The sequence below is a fragment of the Nyctereutes procyonoides genome, unplaced genomic scaffold (genome assembly GCF_905146905.1).
Source record: "Nyctereutes procyonoides isolate TBG_1078 unplaced genomic scaffold, NYPRO_anot_genome, whole genome shotgun sequence".
Taxonomy (NCBI): domain Eukaryota; kingdom Metazoa; phylum Chordata; class Mammalia; order Carnivora; family Canidae; genus Nyctereutes; species Nyctereutes procyonoides.
The window spans coordinates 15,236,607-15,258,058 of record NW_026575024.1 but is presented as its reverse complement, the minus strand read 5'-3'; the positions used below and the strand labels follow the sequence as shown (position 1 = coordinate 15,258,058).

Here is a 21,452-nt window from a genome sequence, read left to right as displayed (position 1 = left end):
TTTGTTTTTTTTTTTGTTTTGTTTTGTTTTGTTTTTTTAGGGGGAGGGGATGCAGAGAGTGGGTCACAGCCTGAGTGTAAGCTCTGGCCACAAGTCCTGGCTCACACCTCCTCTTCTTCCTTCGTAGTACAGGCGGGAGATACAACCCAAGCGAAACACATCTATCCGCTGGGGGATGGAGGGGCGCAGACTTGCTCAAACCCCGAGGGTTCGCGCTGAGCCCCCTCCCTTCCCGCAGCCCGCATAAGGAGCCGTCTGTTCGCGGCTGAATAAACAAGTGGGGGAAGCAGCACCCGGCCCCCTGCCCCCCGCCCGACCCCCCGCACAATGCGCCTTTCTCGGAGGAGACGCCGCCCGGCGCCGTCGGAGCGCGCGGAGTCTGGCCTCCCCTCCCCCTGGCGGCACAGCAAGACCCACAAACCGATCCGGTGGAAACCAAAAAAAAAAAATTTTTTTTTAAGAAAAAGAAAAGAAAAAGGAAATCCAACAAAGAACTGAGCGCAGCGCGCAGCGAGGGCGTGCGGACCTCGCGCGCCCCTCCGTCTCCTGCAATAGGCTTCTCGTCCAGGCGAGGCCAGCTCGAGCGCAGCGCTGGGAGCCCGCCAGCGCCCCCTCCTCGACAGCCCAAGGCCCCGGGGCCCCGGGGCCCCGGGGCTGCCCAGCCCTGGCGCCCCGACGGCGCACGCAGGGCACAGTCCGCGGGGCCGCGCCCCCGCCCGGCTCCCGGCCACCGGTGGCCCTCACTTCTGGGTGGCCAGCTGGTTCTCCAGATCCTCCAGGCGCGCCGTCAGCTGGGCCAGTGAGCGGTTAAGGAAGCCGCTGAAGGTCTCGGGGGTCCTACACCTCCCCTCCAGCCCGGGCCCCCGACCCGCAAAAGGATATGGCTCTGGGTCAGCTTCTCGAGCGCCCCCAGCGTGCGGCCCTGGAACTCCACGAGGCTTTCGCATTCGCACAGGCTCCGAAGCTCTGTACCCGCGCCGATGCCCTCCTCTGCCAGGCCGGCACAGAGAGTCAGGGGAATGAGAATCTGCAGGGGGATGAGCCGGCCCTGGCAAGGCCCCCCATACACCCCCACCCGCCTGTGGCTGAGTATGTGGGCTTCGGATTCAAACAGACCTGGGATGAATACCAGCTAGGCGGCTGTGAGATCCTGCAAAGCCCCCTCGACCTTTCTAACTCCGAGTTTCCTTGTCCGTAAAAATGGATACAATGAGAAAACCTATTCACTGGATGGTGCTGAGAATTCTATGAGGGGTGTGTGTGTGTGTGTGTGTGTGTGTGTGTGTGTGTGTGTGTGTGTACATCTTGGAGGCGTATTTACCAAACCTTAATACTCACTGAAATCACCAGATCTTATTAAAATATAGATTCTGATTCTGAATGGTGAAGGGGCTGAGGCCCCACATTTCTAATAAGCTACCGGGTGATGCTGATGCTGCGTCTGTGGACCACACTTTGTAGCAAGAGTCCAAATGACAGCAGCACTCTCCAAATGAAACTTCGTGCAGTGATGGGAATGTTCTGTTTCTGGTCTGTCCAGTGGCATAGCCACAAGCCACATGCAGCTATTTGACATTTGAAATCTGGCTAGTGTGATTAAGGAACTAAAATTTTTAACTTTTTAAAGTAATTTAAATTAAGTGGGCACATGTAACTAGTAACTGCCTTATTAAAGAGGGAATATCTAGTGTACTGCCTAGCTCAGCTATACACTTTATTGTATATTTCTTTTTTTAAATTTTATTTATTTATGATAGTCACAGAGAGAGAGAGAGAGAGGCAGAGACACAGGCAGAGGGAGAAGCAGGCTCCATGCACCAGGAGCCCGACGTGGGATTCGATCCCGGGTCTCCAGGATCACACCCTGGGCCTAAGGCAGGCGCCAAACCGCTGCGCCACCCAGGGATTCCTTTATTGTATATTTCAATTAGACCAGCAATTCTCAAAGTGTGGTCCCTGGACCAGCACTGTTAGTATCACCTAGAAAGTTATCAGAAATGCAGATTATCAGACTCCACCTCAGACCTACTGACTCAGAAACTCTGGGGTTGGAGGCCAGCAATTGGTGTTTTAACAAACCATCCAGGTGAATCTGATGCATATGGATGTTTAAAAACCACTAATCCAAAGAAACAAACAAAAAACCCACTGATCCAAGTCTGTCTCCACACACATTTCAACATTTCTGAAATCAAAATATGTGCCTTACAATTAAATTTGTTTCTTAGCAGTACATAAAATAATGGAGAATCTTACAATAAATGGTATTGTAGATTTCACCAAATTTTGTAAACATCTGTCCTTTTTAATATGACAGCTCAATGCCTGGTGCTTGGCCTTCACAAAAGAGTTGCTCTTATGATTTAAGAGTGATTTCTTAGTCTAATTGTTGACCTTAGTAAATTGTTGTATGCTATGTGTCATCAATGGTATCAATAACAGTCCTAACTTGACACCCGGGGTGACCCAGGGCAGAGAAGGGGAAAGAACTGCCCAAGGTCATTTGGCCAATTGGTGAAGAGCCTCAACCACAGTTTTCTCTTAGAATTTTAGAGAAATCTGCAAGTGTGCAAGCATGGGCAGCCAACACCCTCCTCTGTTACAGAAGAGGGAAGTTATGGTAGAGGTGGAGGTTAAGTGACTTGCCCAAAGTCACACTGTGGGGGATGTAAGAGGACAGGAAGGGCCCTGAAAGAGCAGCTAATCCAGTGCCTCTACAATACCCTATCAGAATTAGCCTGGAGTGAGAGAGATAGAGAGAGAGAGAGAGAGAAGTAGGTAGGTGTATATGTGTGTATATGCAGCACATACATACACGTGTATACACGTGTCTATACATATATATTTATGTTAGTAAAACTACTTTTTAAACTAGATTCTCTAGGCCAGCCCAGCGCTAGCTCTGGACAGGGTCTGGTAATGTGAAAGAGTCACATCTCTGGCCTGGGTTAGAGTCTAAAGACTCTGTGGTAAAAATTACCCCCCGAGAAGTTCCCTATATGACCTATAAAGTAAGTACAGTACATGAGGTTTGAAGCCTGCTTCTCTTTCACAGATAGAGTTGTTCCTTTTTCCTCACCTGAGCACCAGATGAAGTAGATGGATTGAATTTATGGGCAATATTGTCCAAAAAAATACATGTCTTTGTATACTTGCCCCTTACCAGGTCTGTATAGTTGAATTCCAACAAGTTAAAGGAATATATGATGTGACTCTGCTAACAAGGAATCTGACATGCTCTTGAAAAAGTTTCCTCAAATTACTGTGAACAGCCACTAATTTCAGGGGCAGGTAGCCAGCCTGGTCTAGTGCTTAACTTCCATGAACATCCTCAGGAACCACCTCAGGGTCCTGTTCAATTACGAAATCTGATTCATTAGGTCTGGAAAGCTCTAGAAATGCTGCAGTTCTAACATGACAACCCTGCCACTGGTCCACGGACTACTACTTGTTACATGGGGTAACAAGGCTCTGTCTAGGGAGTCCAACCCCAAGCTACAGCTCTTCCAAGCGGATAGGGTTGAATAGGAGGGGGAAAGATCGGAGGCTGGGCACTGAGCGAAGTTGGACGTGCTCACCGGGGCAGATACTGCCTCTGAGGTTCTCCAGCAGGTGCGTCATGGTGCCAAAGTCGGGGGAGTAGGACACGTGCAGCTCCGCGGGCTCGGAGGCGATTTGGCGCAGCTCCTCCTCCACCGCCTTGCCCACGCCCACGGCGTACATGACGATGCCTACCGGGGCGAAGGACACGGGCGTCACAGGCCTCAGGAAAGACCCCCCACCCCCCACGCCCAACCCAACCCCTGGCCGGTGCATCCCGCACCAAGCCCACCTTCCTCCTTGGCGCGCCTCGCCCACACCGAAATGTCATCCTGGGAGCGGCCGTCTGTGAAGACCAGGCCCACGCGAGGCACATTGAGGGCGCGGGGCCGTGCGCCCTGCGCCTCGGAGAAGCTATGCTCCACCATGTGGCGCAGCGCCAGCCCTGTCATGGTCCCACGCTCCATGTATTCCACGGCCAGGACCGCCTGCTTGACCTCGGCCGCGGTGCCGTAGCGGCCCAGCGGGAACTCGGTGCGCACGCGGCTCGAGAACTGCACCAGTCCCACGCGCGTGCCCTCGGGGGACACGTCCAGGAAGTCCACGATCTGGTTCACAAAGCGCTTCACCAGCTCGAAATTCTGCGGGCGCACGCTCTTGGAGCCGTCGACGAGCAGAACCAGGTCCACGTGGCCTTCCCGGCACCCTACAGGGAGGAGAGCTTGGGCTGGGGCCAGATCCTGGCCTGGCAGCAGCCATCCACCTGCCTGCTCATTCACAAACACTTATCATATAACATGTGAGTGCTTCCTGTGCCAGGCACTGTACTAAATAATAATTATGGTAATCATGATACATAAATAAAACATTATAACAATAATAAATTTATGAACACTAATATATATTGAAAATATATGCTGTTAATATATAAACAATCACAATAATAAACAAAAACAAAAACATAATTCCTTGACAGCTTACCATGTGCCAGATACTGGGCTAGGGCTAGGTGCTTTACACATTTTCTCTCAATCCTCCCAATAATCGTGGGTATTATCCCCACTTAATATAACCTTAGGTTCTGAAGGATAAAGTAATTTGCTCCAGACTCCATAGCCAGTAGTGGCTGAGCAGGATTTGAAGCCAGATCTGTCTGACCCCAGAATCCATGCTCCTAAATCACTCTACAATGTTACCTCCTCTGTTCTGAATCAGGGACTTGGCTAGGCCCTGAAGGAGATTTAAAAATAAATGAACACAATTCTGATCCTAAGGAAATCAGGACAGAACAGAGCAGTCAGACATGCCATATGCCACAGCCAAAGAAGGTGCTAGAATAGAGGGGCATATAGGGAGCCCAAGGTAAGAATAAGTCACTCTTCCTGGAGTTGAGGAGGAAGGTTGCAAAGAGGTGGTAACATTTGATTTGTCCTTCCAAGAGTGAGCAGTAGTTCTCCAAGGTGGGAAGGGACATGCTGGATGGTGGGAGGAGCACATGCAGAGAGGCACGAAAGCTGGGAGCTGTCAGCACGCTCTGGAAAGGGCCGACCAGTATGGCTAAAATGTTCAAGTGTGCTAGGGAACCTGCTGACGGGGTTGGCTGAGATGAGGTGAGGTGGTGGTTTCAACATTTTGACCACATCCCACAGTAACAATAACAACAATAATACAATATGACACACTTTGTATGGTCGCATATAATTATGTTTCATTAAATAATACTCTTTCCACAGGCAGTAAGCTCTATTTTCTCCTTAAAAAAAAAAAACTAATTTGATTTCATTACCCACTAATGTGGCTGCACTCACCATCTAAAAAACTCAGGGGTAACGCATCTGAACTCAGGGGTAGGCACTGGCAAGCCCAGAAGACTCTCGAGCAAGGGAGAAATAAGATCAAATGTGTACTTTTGATATTAACCGTGGCAGCAGGGTAGAGGATCGAGGGGAAAAAGATGGAGGCAGGACCTGGCACGCCCTCCGCCCCCCGCCCCCCATCACCAGCACACACACATTCACAGCACAGCCTTGGGCCATGGCAAGGGCAGAATCAAGGATGCGGAGAACCCTCCCACCCATCACTCACGGTTGCAGCTTTTGCCATCTGCCTGGAGTTGCTGGCCCTCAGGGCACAGGCAGCGGTAAGAGAGGCCCTCACTCACACACTGGAACTCACAACCATGGTCTACACCATTGCAAAGGTCCCGGGCTTAACGGAGAGATAAATCAGGATGAGTCAAGGTGGACTCTGCCAGCCAAGATCCCTTGCCCCTCCGCACAAACACAGGAGACCCCTCCTCACCCTGACAGCTCCTCCCATCCGGCAGCAAGTCGTGGCCCTCTCTGCAGTGGCACCGTGGCCCACCAAAGGTGTTGACACACTCATGCTGGCAGCTGTGGTTCCCAAAGCCGCAGTGGTCAATGGCTGGTGGGAAGGAAGAGAGAGAGCAAGTGTAACTTCCAATTGGAGCCATTGGGGATGGCTGGAGCACCGTCCAGGGTGCTAGTGGTGGGGCCTGCTCACCCCTGCAGCTTCTCTGGTCCTGCTGGAGTACAAAGCCAGCTCGGCAGCGACAGAAATAGGAGCCTGGGGAGCTGATGCAGTGGTGCTCACAGCCATGGGTCCCTCCAGTGCACAGGTCAATGGCTGAGGAAGAGGTGAGGTCAGCATATGCCCTGGGGCTGCACTCCTCAGCCAAGACAGAACAATCCTCTGAGGAGCTTTTTACAAATACCTATGCCTGGGCCCCAACCCTCAAGAGCCTGACTTAGTCAGTCTGTGGTCATACACAGGCATCTCTATAAGCACAGGCCTCCTTTCTAGTGGGCCAGTTGTTCCTCCCTGCTACCATTCAAGGCCCAGCTGCACCCCAACATGCCTGTTACTAAGCCAGGCATAAGAACAAGAACCCGGGCAACCCGGGTAGCTCAGCAGTTTAGCACCGCCTTCAGCCCAGGGCATGATCCTGGAGACACAGGATCAAGTCCCACGTTGGGCTCCCTGCATGGAGCCTGCTTCTCCCTCTGCCTGTGTCTCTGCCTCTCTCTCTCTCTCCTCTCTGTGTATTCTCATGAATAAATAAATAAAACCTTTAAAAAAAAAAAAAAGAACCCACAATTGTAGAAGACAGGGCCCCTGCCCTCAAGATGGTCACTGACTTCAGAGGAGAGCCTGGCTCTGCCGCTCTACTTACTGAGCCTTCATTTCCTCATCTGCAAAATGGGAATATAATGGAGGAGTGCAATCGCTATTTACAACTTCCTTCTAGGGAGGACAAACTATTGCCAGCTGAGTATCTTGATGGTTTAGATGTGCAAAGATGACCCCAGAGCTGAGCTGGAAAATAGGGACTGGAGAGATGTAGATTGTCCTGCACACAAAAAAGTGAGAACTTGGGGTTCCTAGAAAAGATATGGAAATAGAGAGAGAAAGAACAGGAGAGATAGTGTGAGCATGAGTACTTGTGTGGGCTGAGGTTACCAGTGAAAAATCACCTGTAATGCGGTGACGGAGGACTTCAGGGATCAAGGGTGTCTAATACTTAATTATTAATATTAGGTGTTTCTTTTGTGTGTTTGTTTGACTTTAGTAGATGTAACACACACCTCTGTCCACCCCCCATCTTTAGTAAAATGGACATATGCACGACTTACGTATGCACACATCTGCCCTTGTGTGCACAAGTGTGCAAACCAAGGAAGATGCTGATTTACATGCATAGAACATGTGCGATGTGCAGGCTGAGAAATTAATCGAGGAGCCATAAATTGAATGAATTCAGCAGAAGCTCAGAGTGAGGGGTGACCATAGAATGTAAGCACTTGGGGAATTCCCAGAGATGTTACGGATAGATTCAAATGTTCACAGGTCATTGCATGAGGCTTCAAGCCAGCCTTTTCTAAGTTCCAGAAACAAAAGGACCCCGGCCAACATGCGCATTATTGGGAACACAAGACTTCATTTCCCCAGTTGTCGTGAGATCGAGAGATGATGTATGTAAAGCTTCAAGTGCATTGTCTAATGCTACATCGGCACTCCGCGAACGGCAGCTGCAGTCATGGTCAAAGGAGTGGACACACATACACACAAAAAAGCAAATCCCAATTGTATAAGGAAGATATAATGTGCCATACCCTTTCAGAAGACAAAAATGAAGAACCAGGTCTTGAAGCATTTGCAGGTGCAGAGAGAACCAGCAAGGGCAGCCCAGAAAGAGCTGAGATGCAGAAGCAGAAAGGAGCAGTGTATATGGAGGGTGGGGTGGGGTATGGAGACCCTAACTGGAGACCCCAACAGTGAGTGCCTAAGTAACAGAAACAGTAGGAAGATCTGGATGTGAGAATTCACGAACAAGTTTGGGAGGCATATTGGGGCCATGTAGGAGACATGCCTGAAATAAAAGAGAGAACATTGCAGATAGCACACTTACTGTGAGGTCAAGACTTCACCAAGGAATTGTGTAACCCCAGGCAATACCCTCCCTTAGACCCATAGAGTAAGAGCACTGAACTTTTACTTCCAAAGGCCCTTCCAGACTCATTGGTCTGATGCTGGGGCAATGGGGAGCCACAGAAGGCTCAGGAGCAGTGAGACTGTAGGGCAGGGGCAGCTCTCACCCAAACAGCTCTTGCTATCTTCAGCTAGCTGGTAGCCAGGATTGCAGGCACAGCGGAACGTGCCTGGGGTGCTGACACATTGGTGCTGGCAGCCGTGTCCCCCCTCAGCACACAAGTCCTTTCCTGAGAACACACAACAGTAGAATCAGCAAGGGACAGATGGGCAGAAACCTCCAACAAGAAAAAGCTGGGTGGGGTCAGAGACAGGCACCAACCAAGCTCAAGTACAGCTTTAGATGGGACAAGACTCATTTGAGAGGGCCAACCCAGATAAGGGGGCTTAGGGAAAGAACAGGGCCTGAGCAGCCCCTATGAATAGGCTCAGAAGGGGTCTCCGGGCTAGACGCGTCAATGGGATAGGGCAGGACTGCACAGGGGTAAGGTGGGGGCGGGGGGGAAGAGGTACTAAATCAAGGTGGGTGAAATAATTCACGGTGTGACTTGCACAGACCCTCAGCATTGTGGGAGGGACTAAAACGAGAGTGGGCGGAGCCATGCCCATGTGGGCGGGGCACGACTCTGCGGCGGGAGGGGTGCGATTGCTCGAAGCTTTGAAAGGAGGTGCTTTCTGTGTTGAGGGGCACTTTCGAGTTTGGCCTTAGGCCCGTGGTAAGCCACAACAGCTCATCCGGGTGAGCAGGCACGCTAAAGGTTGCTCCTCGTGGGCGAAACCTAGCAAAAGTGGGCGGAGCTGGAAGTCGACCCCGCAGCCCGGCGCCGCTCCCCCAACTACCCGGTGGGCGGGGCTAGCGCTAGAGTGGGCGGGGCCTCGGGGGAGGTGGGGTCGGCGTTTACGTGGCGGGAGGGGCCTGCCAGCGGCGGGGGAGTGCGCGCCTCGCTCCGGCGCTCCCCTGACTCACCACACAGCCGCCCCTGGAACTGCTGGCCAAACTCCTGGATGAGATTGAAGGACTCAACGAGGAAGACGTGCTCGTCCAGCGGGGGAGACGCCATGGCGCGCAGGGAGCCCACGTCGGCGCGCTGCACCCCCACGGCGTAGATCTCGATGCCGCGGGCGCGCGCCCGCGCCGCCACCTCAGCCACGCGGTCCTGGGGCCGCCCATCCGTCACGATGACAGCGATGCGCGGCACGCGGGCCTCCGGAGGGCGCGCGCCCTCGGCCACGCTGAAGGCCACGTTCATGGCGTACTGGATCGCCAGCCCGGTCATGGTGCCCTGAGCTAGCGGCACCAGCGCGCGGATGGCGCGCTCCATATCCTCTCGGCGGGAGAAGGCGCCGAGCGGGAAGACGCTCTGCACTTGACTCGAGTACTGGATCACGCCGACGCGCGTGGCATTGGGCCCCACGTCCAGGCCGCGGAGGAGGCCCACCAGGAACTGCCGCATGGTCTCGAACTCAAAGGGGCGCACGCTGCGCGAGCTGTCAATCACGAACACCAAATCCAGGGGCCCCGTCCGACACCTGGGACCTACGAGGAGATAGATCAAGGAAGGACTTCCCGAGGTCCGCAAAACCTCATCTTGGAGGAGACCCCCAGGGAGACCCAGGGCGAAATGATGCTATCCTGGCGTTAACAGCGGCTGGCGCGGAATTAACCTAGCAAATGAGAATTAGATACATTCGCCCATCCAGCGTTCGCTAAGGGCCTGAGCCAGATTTCCCTAATTCTCTACTCTACGGCTCTTAGGGCCATCCCGGAGAGGCATTCTCCATCCGGAGGGGGTGGGGGGTGGGCGAAGGGCTATGGTAAAGTCGACTGTCTATAGCGACCAGGCCGGCAACATAAATGAATGAGCTGTTTGGGCTGGGCTGGCGGACTCGCGTATCCTTCCTCCAGCCAAGCGTTGCCATGCAGCCATGTGGACCCCAAGTTAATAGATCCTTGGATTTTTTTCAAGAGAAGTTCCAAATCGGGATTTGTATGTGAAGTCTCTGATTTTTCAATTAACTGTTAAAAATTAAACACCAGGGGATCCCTCGGTGGCGCAGCGGTTTGGCGCCTGCCTTTGGCCCAGGGCGCGATCCTGGAGACCCGGGATCGAATCCCACGTCAGGCTCCCGGTGCATGGAGCCTGCTTCTCCCTCTGCCTGTGTCTCTGCCTCTCTCTCTCTCTCTGTGACTATCATAAATAAATAAAAATTAAAAAAAATTAAAAAAAAGAAATTAAACACCAAGCGGGCAGTTTTGCAGGAGCCCAACGTTGTTACCTCTAAGCCACATCCCACAGGAAAGGAAATTGAGTAACAGAGAGGTGAAACTGTGAACTAGAACCCAGCCCCTTCATGATTTCAGAGCCTTTGCTTTTTCTCTCCTCAGCAGACCTAGCTGGATGCAAACTGGCAATCAGCTTTTGCTCCCTTTCCCCTATTGGTGAGGGCTGAGCCCCGCTCACCTGCAAACTGGGACAGGGTTTCCCAGGGCTGGAGGAGAAACAGCAACACGGGCAGTGGCGAGCACAGAAGGCCCCTCATGGCGCTTGGGGGACAGAGGACAGAAGTGTCAGAGCCTGGAGGGTGCAAGGAAAATAGCAAAGCAATAGTATTTACAGGACTCTTATTCTGGGAAATACAAGGAATTCTACTTTGCAGAATAGTTAATAAATAGAAAATAGGTTTTTTTTAAAAAAAAATATGACATTTGAATAGAAAGGCTCCCCTGAAAGAAAAAAACAAAATGAATGAAAAAGGGGGGGGGAAAGCCTTTATAAATACCAAGTGCAGTGTTAAATGCTTTTCATGCACTGGGATACTTAATCCTCTGCAATTCTATGAGACTAAGACTGTCACTCTTCCCATTGTAGAGATGAGGAAACAGGCTCAGAAAAGGTAAGCCGTGGTACCCAAAGTCGCCTGGCAAGAAAGTGGCTGGCCAAGATACAATCCTATGCTTAAGAGGTTCCAAAGACCAGTGGCGCGTTTCGCGCGCCCTGCCCCTGGGATAATCTCTGCAGACGCAAGCCAGTCGTTCCCCACCTGGACCCTCCCCTCCTCACCCGGGGCGCTTCTGTGTGGCTGTCCTTCCAGCACGTACGCACACACTCAGACCTGCACCGCCCAGCCGCCGGCCGCCGGGGAGAGCCGCGCCCTCTCGCGGGGTTGGGGGGCAGAGGACGCGCAGCACTTTGGCCAAAACCCACCGCCCAAATTTGGCGCCTCCACTTCCCTCCTGCTCTCAGGAGAAGCCGCCAGAGGGCGTCCTCCTGGGTCTGGCTGCGTTGGTTAGGTAGCCGTGGGAAGCCCACATCTGCCTAGCAGGTGCCCCTGCCCAGAGCAAACAGTGGCGGGAGCCCCGAGGCCTTGGAGATAAGCCCGGGGCAGGATATATCCCGCACAGGGGCCTAGGAGCAGGGGCGCGCAGCGTTCGGGGGACGGCTGCATTGGATGCGCCCGGAAGGCGGTGAGTGAGGCCATGGACCCTGTACGCGCAACAGGTGAGCGCTCACTCTTCCACCGCCCTTGGCGACGCCCCTTGGTAATCCCGAAGGCTTCCCGTGTACAGATGGGAAAATTGAGGTCCGGGAAGGTTGCCCGCCCAGCTGCGAAGGAACTTGCGACTAGAACCCGAGACTCCTGGCTCCGCTTCTTCCTTTTGGGCTGCCTGGCTGCCTAGCAACCTGGCTCCTAGGAGTCACTAAGCCTCTTTTTCTTACATTCACTCCCACTGCTTCGTACCCCCGCCCCCCAAGCTGCGTTAGCCATTTTTCTGTTGCTTGTTTCCTGGCAGAGGGGATCAGCTGCCCAAACCCAACCGCAGCCCCTCTACCCCCTCCCCCAATTCCGTGAATGGGCCTATTCTGAGCAAGGTCGGGTGCCTGCAGCTCACTCACTCCAGGCGGCCTTTCCATCCTCTCCGCCTTCGCCCTTCAGGCCTGGTAGAACAAAAATCCCTCTGGCAGGGCCAGTGGTGGGAGGGAGGTTTCCTAAGCCAGATGTGCCAGCTGCTGCTGGAAACGGGAGGGCGCAGAATGCCTTCCCTAGCATGGGCCAGAGGCAGGGCCAGCACCTCTGGAGGGACATGGGGGTAAAGACACAAGGAGCCTTTGCCACCTCCCATTCTTTCCCACCTGCCCAAGCCTCTGGGCCCCCAAATCCTGATTACAATTACCCGGATCCTGCTCTTGGCCTGAGCCAACCTCTGGCCTGGCACCCCACCCCCCACCCCAGGAATCCTAGAAAGTCAAAATAGCAACTGCCTCAAAGTCCATCACCTTCCCAACCCCCTCATTCTATGGAGGTACAGACGAGGTCAGAGAGTAGCCTCTTGCCCAGTGTCACACAGCACAGCAACGTGGTGACAGGCCTGACCCTAGAACACCGAGCTCCTCTGAGGGGTTAATCCTAAATTTACAAAGATTTGGAAAGGGTGGAGAGGCTGGGCTCCAAAGGGAAGAGAGGTCTGTGAATAACTCCTCAAGAGTTGGCCAAAGAATGAACACCGCGGGGATGTTCCTGGCGGTCCCTCCAGGGAGGAGATTAAGGGGAAAGTCCACCTCCCTCCCGCCCCCCCCCCCGTGGTGGCCTCGTTGGTGGGGGCTCAACTTGGAAAGGACCCCACAGCAGGGAAGAAGGGCACTGCAGGTCAGATGGGGGCACCGTTAGTGGCTCAGTGGCGGTTACAGACGGTCGCCTGATCGCCCTGACGCCTGCTTCCTCGCAGACCCCTCAGCGCCCCCAGGCCCTTTGACTCACCTGAGCCTGCCCGACAGCTCGGAGGCGCGGCCGCAGAGCGGAGCCGACGGGCGGAGCCTCCCCGGCAATTGGACCAGGTAACGGCGCAGGCACCGTGCCCAAGCCGGGGACTGCCAGGCGGCTGGAGCGAGCGGAGGCGGCGGCCGCATTTAACCCGGGGCCCGCAGTGGGGCGGGGGGGCGCGGGCTGCGACCCCTCCCACCGGGCAGGGAGCGATCCCCTTTCCTCGGAGGGCTGGGGCGGGGCCAGCGCGGCGCCCCTGCTCCTGCCACCCCGGGAGCCGGCGGCGCGAGCGGCGGGGCCGGAATTCGGCTCCCGGCGGGAGGCTGGGCGGCTCCGCTCTCCGCCGGAATGCGCCCGAAGCCTCCGAGGCTCTTCCCTGGGTAGAGAGCCCCAAGGGGCGGAGCGGGGCCTGGCTCCGACGGCTGCTGCCTGGCCCCGCTTCCGAGGGCGCGGCTGGGCTCCTGCCCTCCGCCGCCCCCTGCAGGAGTGAGGAGAGGCCCTGGGCTCTGGTCCGGCGCAAAGGGTGAAGGGCTCAGAGGGGCCGCCGCAGGGTTCACGGCTCCCCGGGCCCCACCCGGTGGTCCCTCAAATCTCTGCCCTCCCGGACGCCTCCACCTGATCTCTGCGATTGCTCAAGTCTTGGGCCCCCCTACCACCCTTGCTCCTCAAAAATTACGAGGCCCCTAGACTCTGGTCCACTCCCCTGATTATGGGGGCCCTGTAATCAACGGAAGGAAAGCTACGACAGTAACAGGTCCCTTCTCTTGGGAGAAAAGGGGTTAGGAGGGCTGATTGACCCCAGAAGGGCTCAAATGTTCCCCCCCAGGATCCTAGGGACACTGTTTGGAGGCACTTGCATGTTTGCAGGCTTCTGAGGGCAGGCAAGAGAGCACTCTGGTTTAGGGGGTGCAGCAAAACTCCTCTCCCCAGCATCAAGATGTCACTGGGGTGGGCCCCCTCAAATTGCAAGGGAACCAAGCACCCTCACAGGATGCTATCTCCATCCCAAGGCCAGCACAAGTGTGGCTTTTGTGTCGCTGGGGCCTCTCCCCAGTGCTTCCGGCTGCAGTGGGCATGGCGCCAGACCTGTGGAGTAGTGCCTGGGTGGTCCCAGTGGGTTCCGTGCAGTCCTCATTGATACCAGGCAGCCTAAATATTTAACCCACGACTTACACCCAAATCCTCTCTTTTGCCTAACATTCCTGCTCCCTGACCTGGAGGGGGGCAGAACTAAATTAGCCCCTCCCCCCCATTCCTTTCATTCAACCTGCTTGCTGGGCTCCATGCCACCTCTCCCCTTAACAATCACTGCTGCCCAGTGTCGGCCTGTCCCCATTCCCAGGTCCTCTCCAGAGCTCGTCCCTGTCCTGAGGGAAGGTGTGCGCCAGTGCCTGAGGCAACAGTGTGAGCAGACAGTGCGGATCCTGCATGCCAAAGTGGCCCAGAAATCATATGGAAATGAGAAGCGGTAGGTGCCTCAGCGGCCCCTCCAAATGGGCACCTTTCTGCTCTCTGCTTGCTTCCTGGTTCAGTGCCTTTTAGGACCCTGCCCCAAGCCGCCACTCTGGTCTATATGGAACTTCCCTGTGAATCTACAGTCCCCATTCACTCACTCATTCACGCATTCATTCCTTCTTTCATTCAACAACTACTTACTGGGTGTTTATCAGGTGCCAGGCTTGTCTGGGTTGTGCTGAGCCCTGGACATACAGCGCCAGAAGACACATGCTCTCAAGGCATCTTCACTGTAGTGTGGAAGAGACAGGCAACAAACTCCCCACAAATCAGTATGCAGGAGCCTTCCAGCTTGAAGAGCTAGTAGAGTCATAGAACAGCGTCATGGAGCAGAAACTGAGGTAGAGGCACTCTAGCTAGAAAGGTCAACACAATGGACAGGCCTTTTAAGTAGGTGACAGTTGATCTGAGACTTGAATGTGAAAGAGAAGCCAGACAAGAGAAAATCCAGGAGACGTGTGTTCCAATTAGAAAGAAAAGAAAAAAAAAAAAAAAAGAAAGGAAAAGAAAAGAAAAGAAAAGAAAAGAAAAGAAAAGGGACACCTGGGTGGCTCAGCAGTTGAGCATCTGCCTTTGGCTCAGGGCATGATCCTGGAGTCCTGGGATCAAGTCCCACATCAGGCTCCCTGCATGGAGCCTGCTTCTCCCTCTGCCTGTGTCTCTGCCTCTCTGTGTGTCTCTCATGAATAAATAAAATATTAAAAAAAAAAAAAGGAAAGAAAGAAAAAGAAAAGAAAATACACACACCTTGAGGCTGTACCGGCTTGGCCTGTTCTGGTACCAAAGAAGTCAGTGGGGCTGGAATTAGGAAAGGAGAGAGATGTTGCAGGAAATAAAGTTGAAGAGGTAAGCAGAGGCCCATCATGTGAGGACTTTCAGTTTAAACCGCTGGAGGATTTTAGGAAAACAGGTAACGTGATTGATGCGTGCTTTAAAAGAAAAGACAGTGTGACTGCTTTGTGCAAAGTAGGTGGAAGAGAGTGGGGAGTGGAAGCATCCGGAGCCTGGGAAGGCTGATGCTGTGGTCCAGGCAAAAATGATGGCAGTTGGGACTAACGTGGAGGTGGTAAGAGACTGGTGGGTTTTGGATGTGTTTTGAATGTGGAGAAGAAGGACTGACTACAGGGGTTGAGTGAAGCAAATGACAGAACGTTTAGAGGTTAATGGGGTCCACAGTCATGGAGAAGCCTGGGCAGGGAGCAATCAAATATCCTGCCCAATTTATGCTGCCTTTGAGATATCCACAGCCGGTCAAGTGGAGATGGACGTGCGAGTCCAGCGCTTGCTTGCATGTCTCCGCAGATTCTTCTGTCCCCCGCCCTGTGTCTACCTCGCAGGTCCCGGATGGAGGGTGAAGCCAGTGCAGGGCCAAGGTGAGGGTGGACTGCTGGGCTGCCGGGCGCCTCCTGTTGCCCGGGGACCGACAGCGCACTGGGGCCCGGGAGCCGGGCGGGTCGCAGGCGCGGTCTAGCCGCGCCCCCTGGCGGCGACAACTCGGTTTGCCTGGCACCTGACTCCAAGAGCGCGCTCGCGTCCCTTTCCAGGCCACCAGGCAGGGGAAACCGGGCCCACGGTCTGCGGTTACATGGGACTGGACGGTGCGTCCGGCAGCGCCGCCGAGACGCAGAAGTTGAATTTTGAAGAGCAGCCGGATTCCAGGGTGAGAGCGCACGGGACAGGGTCCGACTCCTGCTCCCATCCTTGCCCCTCCCCGGGCGAGGAGGGCTCATTTACACACACACACACACACACACACACACACACGCGCGCGCGCGCGCACACACCATCCCCGCAGAAGCCAAGAGATAGAAAGGCGGGAGGGCCGGGCTTCTGCCTCGAGGGTAAGCCCGGGAGCTGGGATCGCGCTGCTTCATGTCACGTCTGATGGGGCAGACGTCAGAGAACTGGTGGCGGAGGGTGCGAGCGAGACGACCCCCGTGCCTGTTCACCCCGCAGGAATTCGGGTGCGCCAAGACCCTGTACATCTCGGACGCAGACAAGAGGAAGCACTTCCGGCTGGTGCTACGGCTGGTGCATCGAGGGGGCCGGGAGCTGGGCACCTTCCACAGCCGCCTCATCAAGGTCATCTCGAAGCCCTCGCAGAAGAAGCAGTCCCTGAAAAACACGGACCGTGAGCCGGGCGGGGCGGGGCGGGGCGGGGCGGGGCGGGGCCGGGCCGGGCCACCAGGCCGAGCTGGGGAGGGCGGAGGCTTCGATGGGACGGGTGGGGCCGGAGTGCGAGAGGTGGAGTCTGAGCCGAGAGAGGGGCGGGGTCTGGGGGAGTGGGGGCGGAGTCTGGGGCGGGGTCCGAGGTCCCAGACCCAGTAGAGAGGAAAGGGCCCCCACCCCACCCCCACCAGACCCTGGGGAAGGGATCGGGAGGGGGCGTCCAGAGCAGACAAAAATGACTGGCAGGTGCTGTGCTAAAGACAGATTCAAAGTGACAATAAAAAAAAAAAAGTGACAATAAAAGGGCAGAGGACATTTAGTCAAAAAAATACCTATTCAGTACCTGATGTAGGCCTGGCTCTATGCGAGATGCAGGATCCCTGTAAAATAAGGATGAATGTCTGTTGTGGAGGAACCCACAGCCTAGCAGGGGAGAGAGACACACATCGCTTATCCAAGAGACAGTCTGAAATAAGTACTGCCCTGGGTGCCAAGGGACAAATCTCAGGACTAGGGGTTTTGAGGATGGGGGACAGGGCCTGAATAACAATGATACCACCACTACCCTCCCAGGGAGGTGGGGAAAGACACAGGGGAAGGTGGAGCTTTCCCGGCAGACATTAGCACGAATCATCCTATTTGATGTTCATGTCCCTCTGAAGTAGGTACTGTCAATGTTCCTATGTCAGGAATGAGGAAAACGTGGTCTAGAACATTCATCCATTCATTTAATGAGATATTTGGGTCTATCACCATCCAGGTGACTTGGCTCAGATTGTTCAGCTAGGAAGAGACCCAGTCAGGATTTGAACTTGAGTCAGTGTGACTCCAGAGCCCAGCTCCTACCCCTATATCATATTTACTTTCTGTCTGTTAAAAGCACCATAGAACGTCTCAGACCCAGGCAGTGTTCTGTCTGGCCCTTGATATCAGGTAAGTGGTATCGTGTGATGGTTAGGAGCACAGATTCTGGAGCCAGGTGGCCTGAGTTTGAATCCTGGCTCTGCCACTTGCTAGCCGTGCGATGTGGAACAAGTTGCTCTCTTAAATAGAGATAATACCTACCCCAGAGCACTGTTGAGAGAATCAGGTGAGCTAATTAAGACATATAAAGCATTTAAAACCGTACCTAACACACAACAAACATTAGCTATCATCATTATCCAGTGGATGAGAACTTGGACTAAGTATAAACTGAGCACGTACAGTATGCCTAGCACCCGGAGGGGACAGAGGGAGATGACCCAGTGCTTGCTCCCCAGGTGGTCAAAACTCGGTCAGAAAACAAAACCACAGCTCTGAGTATGTATGATAAACTGGAAGAGGTCAGTGTCAAGCCCTAGAAATTTCACACTGCTGTTTCACACGGCATGGTCTTTGTTTACGCAGCCCCCTAAGCAACTCCTACCTACTTCCTGCTCCCCAGCTGAGAGTATAACCTCCTCCAGGAAGCCCTCCTTCACCCAGCCCTTACCACATCATTTTGAAAATTTATATTTATGTCCCTCCTCTCCAAGACTGCAAACTCCTTCAGAGCAAAACTGGGTCTAATTCACTCTTTGGTCCCCAGTACCCAGCACAGTTCCTGCCTAAAGGGAGTCATTTAGTGAATAGTTGGTAATATAATTTGTTGATCCGAAGGGTACCCAAGCAGCAAAAAGGAACAGGCAAAAGTGCAAAAGCAGAACTACAGCAGGTGCTAGGTAAATCACCATGAAATAGGCCCAGTGTGTCTAGGCCAGTGAGCATATAAGGCGACTGACCCAGGGGACAGAGGACCAGAAATTGTCTGGCAAGTACAAGGAGCCAGCCTGGGTGCTGATTTCTTCTCCCCTCACAGTGTGTATATCCTCGGGCTCAAAGGTCTCCCTCTTCAACCGCCTGCGCTCCCAGACTGTCTCCACGCGCTACCTGTCTGTGGAGGACGGGGCCTTCGTGGCCAGCGCGCGCCAGTGGGCTGCCTTCACACTCCACCTGGGTAACCAGAGCAGCAGGCCTGGGGCTGGGCGCTTCACATGCATTAATTCATTTCATCTTCACTATAACCTCTCAAGAAGAGTAAACTTTGCCCACGGAATTGAGGCTTGCCAAAAGTCCTAGTGAACCTGCAACTAGTCTAAGCCATTCTGGCTCCAATGTCCAACCCTTTCCCTTCATCACAGACCCCACCCCAGGAGCAAACATTTTTCAAGGACCCCTCGAGGATGAGAACTTTCAGCCTCAGCTGTCTCCCTGCATGCCGACCCTACCCACAAGATCCATATGTGATGCAGGGTGGGGCCAGAGGCAAGGAGGGCAGGGTTTGGGGCAGAAGCTTGGAACCCCTGAAACTTTCCTTCCTTCTCTTCCCTCTTTTTACTCCAGCTGATGAACACTGTTCCCAGGGGGACTTCCCGCCTCGAGAGGGCTATGTCCGCTATGGCTCCCTGGTGCAACTTGTCTGCACTGTCACAGGCATCACATTACCTCCAATGGTATGAGAAGGGAGGGCATACCTGGGGGGGGAGGGGGATCCCTACAGACCCATGCAGAAGGTATGATCCACAAGAGCAGGACTGGAGGGTGAGGGCCCAAGTCATGAAGACACCTGTTCTCATTCTGGATACTTAGGATTCTGGATGGAGGTAAAGGGTTGGTGAGGGGCGGGGGGCGTGGAAGGAACCTGCCAGTACCCACATGGCTATTGGATAGCTGAAAGTTGGCTGGGAAGACAGCTTCTGGCCACCCAGGCACCTGGCTGCCGTGCTTCCTACCACATTTTCTGTTGTAGATCATCCGCAAAGTGGCCAAACAGTGCGCACTCCTCGACGTGGATGAGCCCATCTCCCAATTGCACAAGTGTGCATTCCAGTTTCCTGGTGATTCTCCTGGAGGGGTTGGCAATTACTTATGTCTCGCTACAGACAAGGTGGTGCAGTTCCAGGTGAGGGGTAGAGAGTATTGGCATCAAGCATCCTAGAAAGTCAGAACACAGAGAACATAGAACATAAGATCCCTATCATCATCATCATCATAATGGCTGCTGCTTACTGAGCAATACTGCTTTCCATGCAGTATTCGAATTGTAGACTATCAGGACCCAAGGATGAAGAAAAAATAGTAATATTATTGAGCCATGCTTCTTCCCAAAGGGTATTAGAGTCCTAGAATGTTGTGAGATAAGACTATAAAATGAAAGTAAAAGTAGTAATAAGTAGTAGTATTGAGGATTATTGTGTAAAGAGCATTAGAACCATAAAATGGTAAGTGATAGAATTGTAGAATGTGGAAAATTATTATTATTATTACGTAACTCCAAAAAGAATATTGTCATAGAATGTTGAGATAAAATCATAATATGTAGAAAATAACATTATTATTGAGCAATATTCCCTCCCAAATAATTTTAAAATAGTAGAAGAGAATTGCACACTGCTAAAAAATAGAAGTCTAGAATCCTAATAGGCCTTTAGAAACCAGCTGGTTCAGTGAACGTACTTACCTCTGGGAACTTAAGGGTCTTGTCCAAGCTCACAGGACAGGTAAAGCTTGGAGCCTAGGAGGGAACCCCAGAATGCAGAAGCTCAGGCTCTGTGCTGGCTCCCCAGTGCTGGGGGGCCACCATCCCCTCGGGTCTCCTCCCAGGCCTCTCCCTGCCCCAAGGAGTCGAACAGGGCTCTGCTCAACGACAGCTCTTGCTGGACCATCATTGGCACAGAGTCAGTGGAGTTCTCCTTCAGCACCAGCCTGGCGTGGACCCGGGAACCAGTCACTCCGGTGCCCCTCATCAGCACCCTGGAGGTGAATCTGGGCACTGGTGGACGCAGGCCGGTGGGGATCTGACTGGGGGAGGGGTGCTCAGAACAGGTGCTGGCCAGGAGAACCTAGGCTCTCCGCCACGGCACCTGCTCCCTCCTCCCCTAGCTGAGCGGTGGGGGCGACGTGGCCACGCTGGAGCTTCACGGTGAGAACTTCCACGCGGGGCTCAAGGTGTGGTTTGGGGACGTGGAGGCCGAAACCATGTACAGGTATAGGGGGCGCCTCTCTTGGGCCGCGGGGATGTGGGGACGGGGCAGGTACCTGTCATCGTTGTCACTGCAGCCCTAACCTCGAGGCCACCCCAGGAGCCCGCGGTCCCTGGTGTGCGTGGTACCCGACATAGCCGCCTTCGGCAGCGACTGGCGCTGGCTGCGCACCCCCATCACGGTGCCCGTGAGCCTGGTGCGCGCCGACGGCCTCTTCTACCCCAGCGCCTTCTCCTTCACCTACACCCCGGAGTACAGCGCGCGGCCGGGCCCCCCAGGCGCCCTCGAGCCCGCCGCGGACGCCGACGCGCTCCTCGAGAGCATCCACCACGAGTTCACGCGCACCAACTTCCACCTCTTCATCCAAACTTAGCTCCGCCCGCGCCTGGCCCGGAGCCGGTTTTTGGGGTCCCAGGCCCTGCCCCGTGCCCCTTTGCTGTGAAGACCAAAGCTTGGGTGGGGGAAGGCTATCGCCATAGAAACTGTCACCACTCATTGTTATATACCCAAGAAGACACGACCCGAGTGATGCTATGATGCCTGTGTCCAGACACGAGCGTGACTCTCCCTGTGTTTGTCCAACTCACTCTTCAAATCAAGCAATCAGTACCAGTCAACCTGTACCAGTCTCTCTCTCCCCCAGTAACTTTGCATGTCGCCCTACATGTGTGTGCTTATCCCTCCAACTGTGTCTCTCTCTGCTTCTCCCTGTGTCTCACTAAGATTTCACACTCCTAAGAAGGAGTCAAGTCTGGGGTATTTACCCCCTGTGCAGTTATGTCTCCTCTTGAAGAAAAGACACATAGTGCTCCACCTACCGCTCCACCCAGGCATGGAGCATGGGCTCCTGAGACGTGCTCTGGAGCATCCTGTCCTACATGGAGTACTAGATCTGACCTGGAATGCCAACTTCTACATGGAGCACCAGGTCCTGCTTAAAGGACTGTCACCTGG

General features: G+C 54.1%; 2 protein-coding genes across 4 annotated transcripts; one reads left to right on the top strand and one right to left on the bottom strand.

Annotated features, from left to right (window-relative positions):
- Positions 1–424: 424 nt before the first annotated feature.
- MATN4 (matrilin 4) lies at positions 425–13,178 on the bottom strand. Of its 3 annotated transcripts, none has more exons than XM_055345599.1 (11): positions 12,808–13,178; positions 10,512–10,594; positions 9,017–9,586; positions 8,157–8,279; positions 6,064–6,186; positions 5,842–5,964; positions 5,626–5,748; positions 3,833–4,246; positions 3,579–3,731; positions 884–990; positions 425–800 (listed from the first exon to the last, which is right to left on the bottom strand). In XM_055345599.1, exons 1-11 carry the CDS (start codon positions 12,954–12,956, stop codon positions 741–743), a joined length of 2,028 nt encoding a protein of 675 aa, XP_055201574.1. In that variant the 5' UTR covers positions 12,957–13,178; the 3' UTR covers positions 425–740. The 3 variants fall into 3 exon arrangements, with proteins under 3 accessions (XP_055201574.1, XP_055201593.1, XP_055201583.1); XM_055345618.1 differs by having other exon boundaries at positions 10,512–10,625; positions 12,808–12,926; XM_055345608.1 differs by lacking the exon at positions 6,064–6,186.
- On the top strand, positions 13,159–21,032 carry RBPJL (recombination signal binding protein for immunoglobulin kappa J region like). The gene is made up of 11 exons (XM_055344355.1): positions 13,159–13,190; positions 14,153–14,278; positions 15,628–15,698; positions 15,870–15,985; positions 16,282–16,456; positions 18,335–18,472; positions 18,859–18,968; positions 19,265–19,417; positions 20,119–20,274; positions 20,398–20,501; positions 20,598–21,032. Exons 1-11 carry the CDS (start codon positions 13,159–13,161, stop codon positions 20,869–20,871), a joined length of 1,455 nt encoding a protein of 484 aa, XP_055200330.1. The 3' UTR covers positions 20,872–21,032.
- Positions 21,033–21,452: the final 420 nt, after the last annotated feature.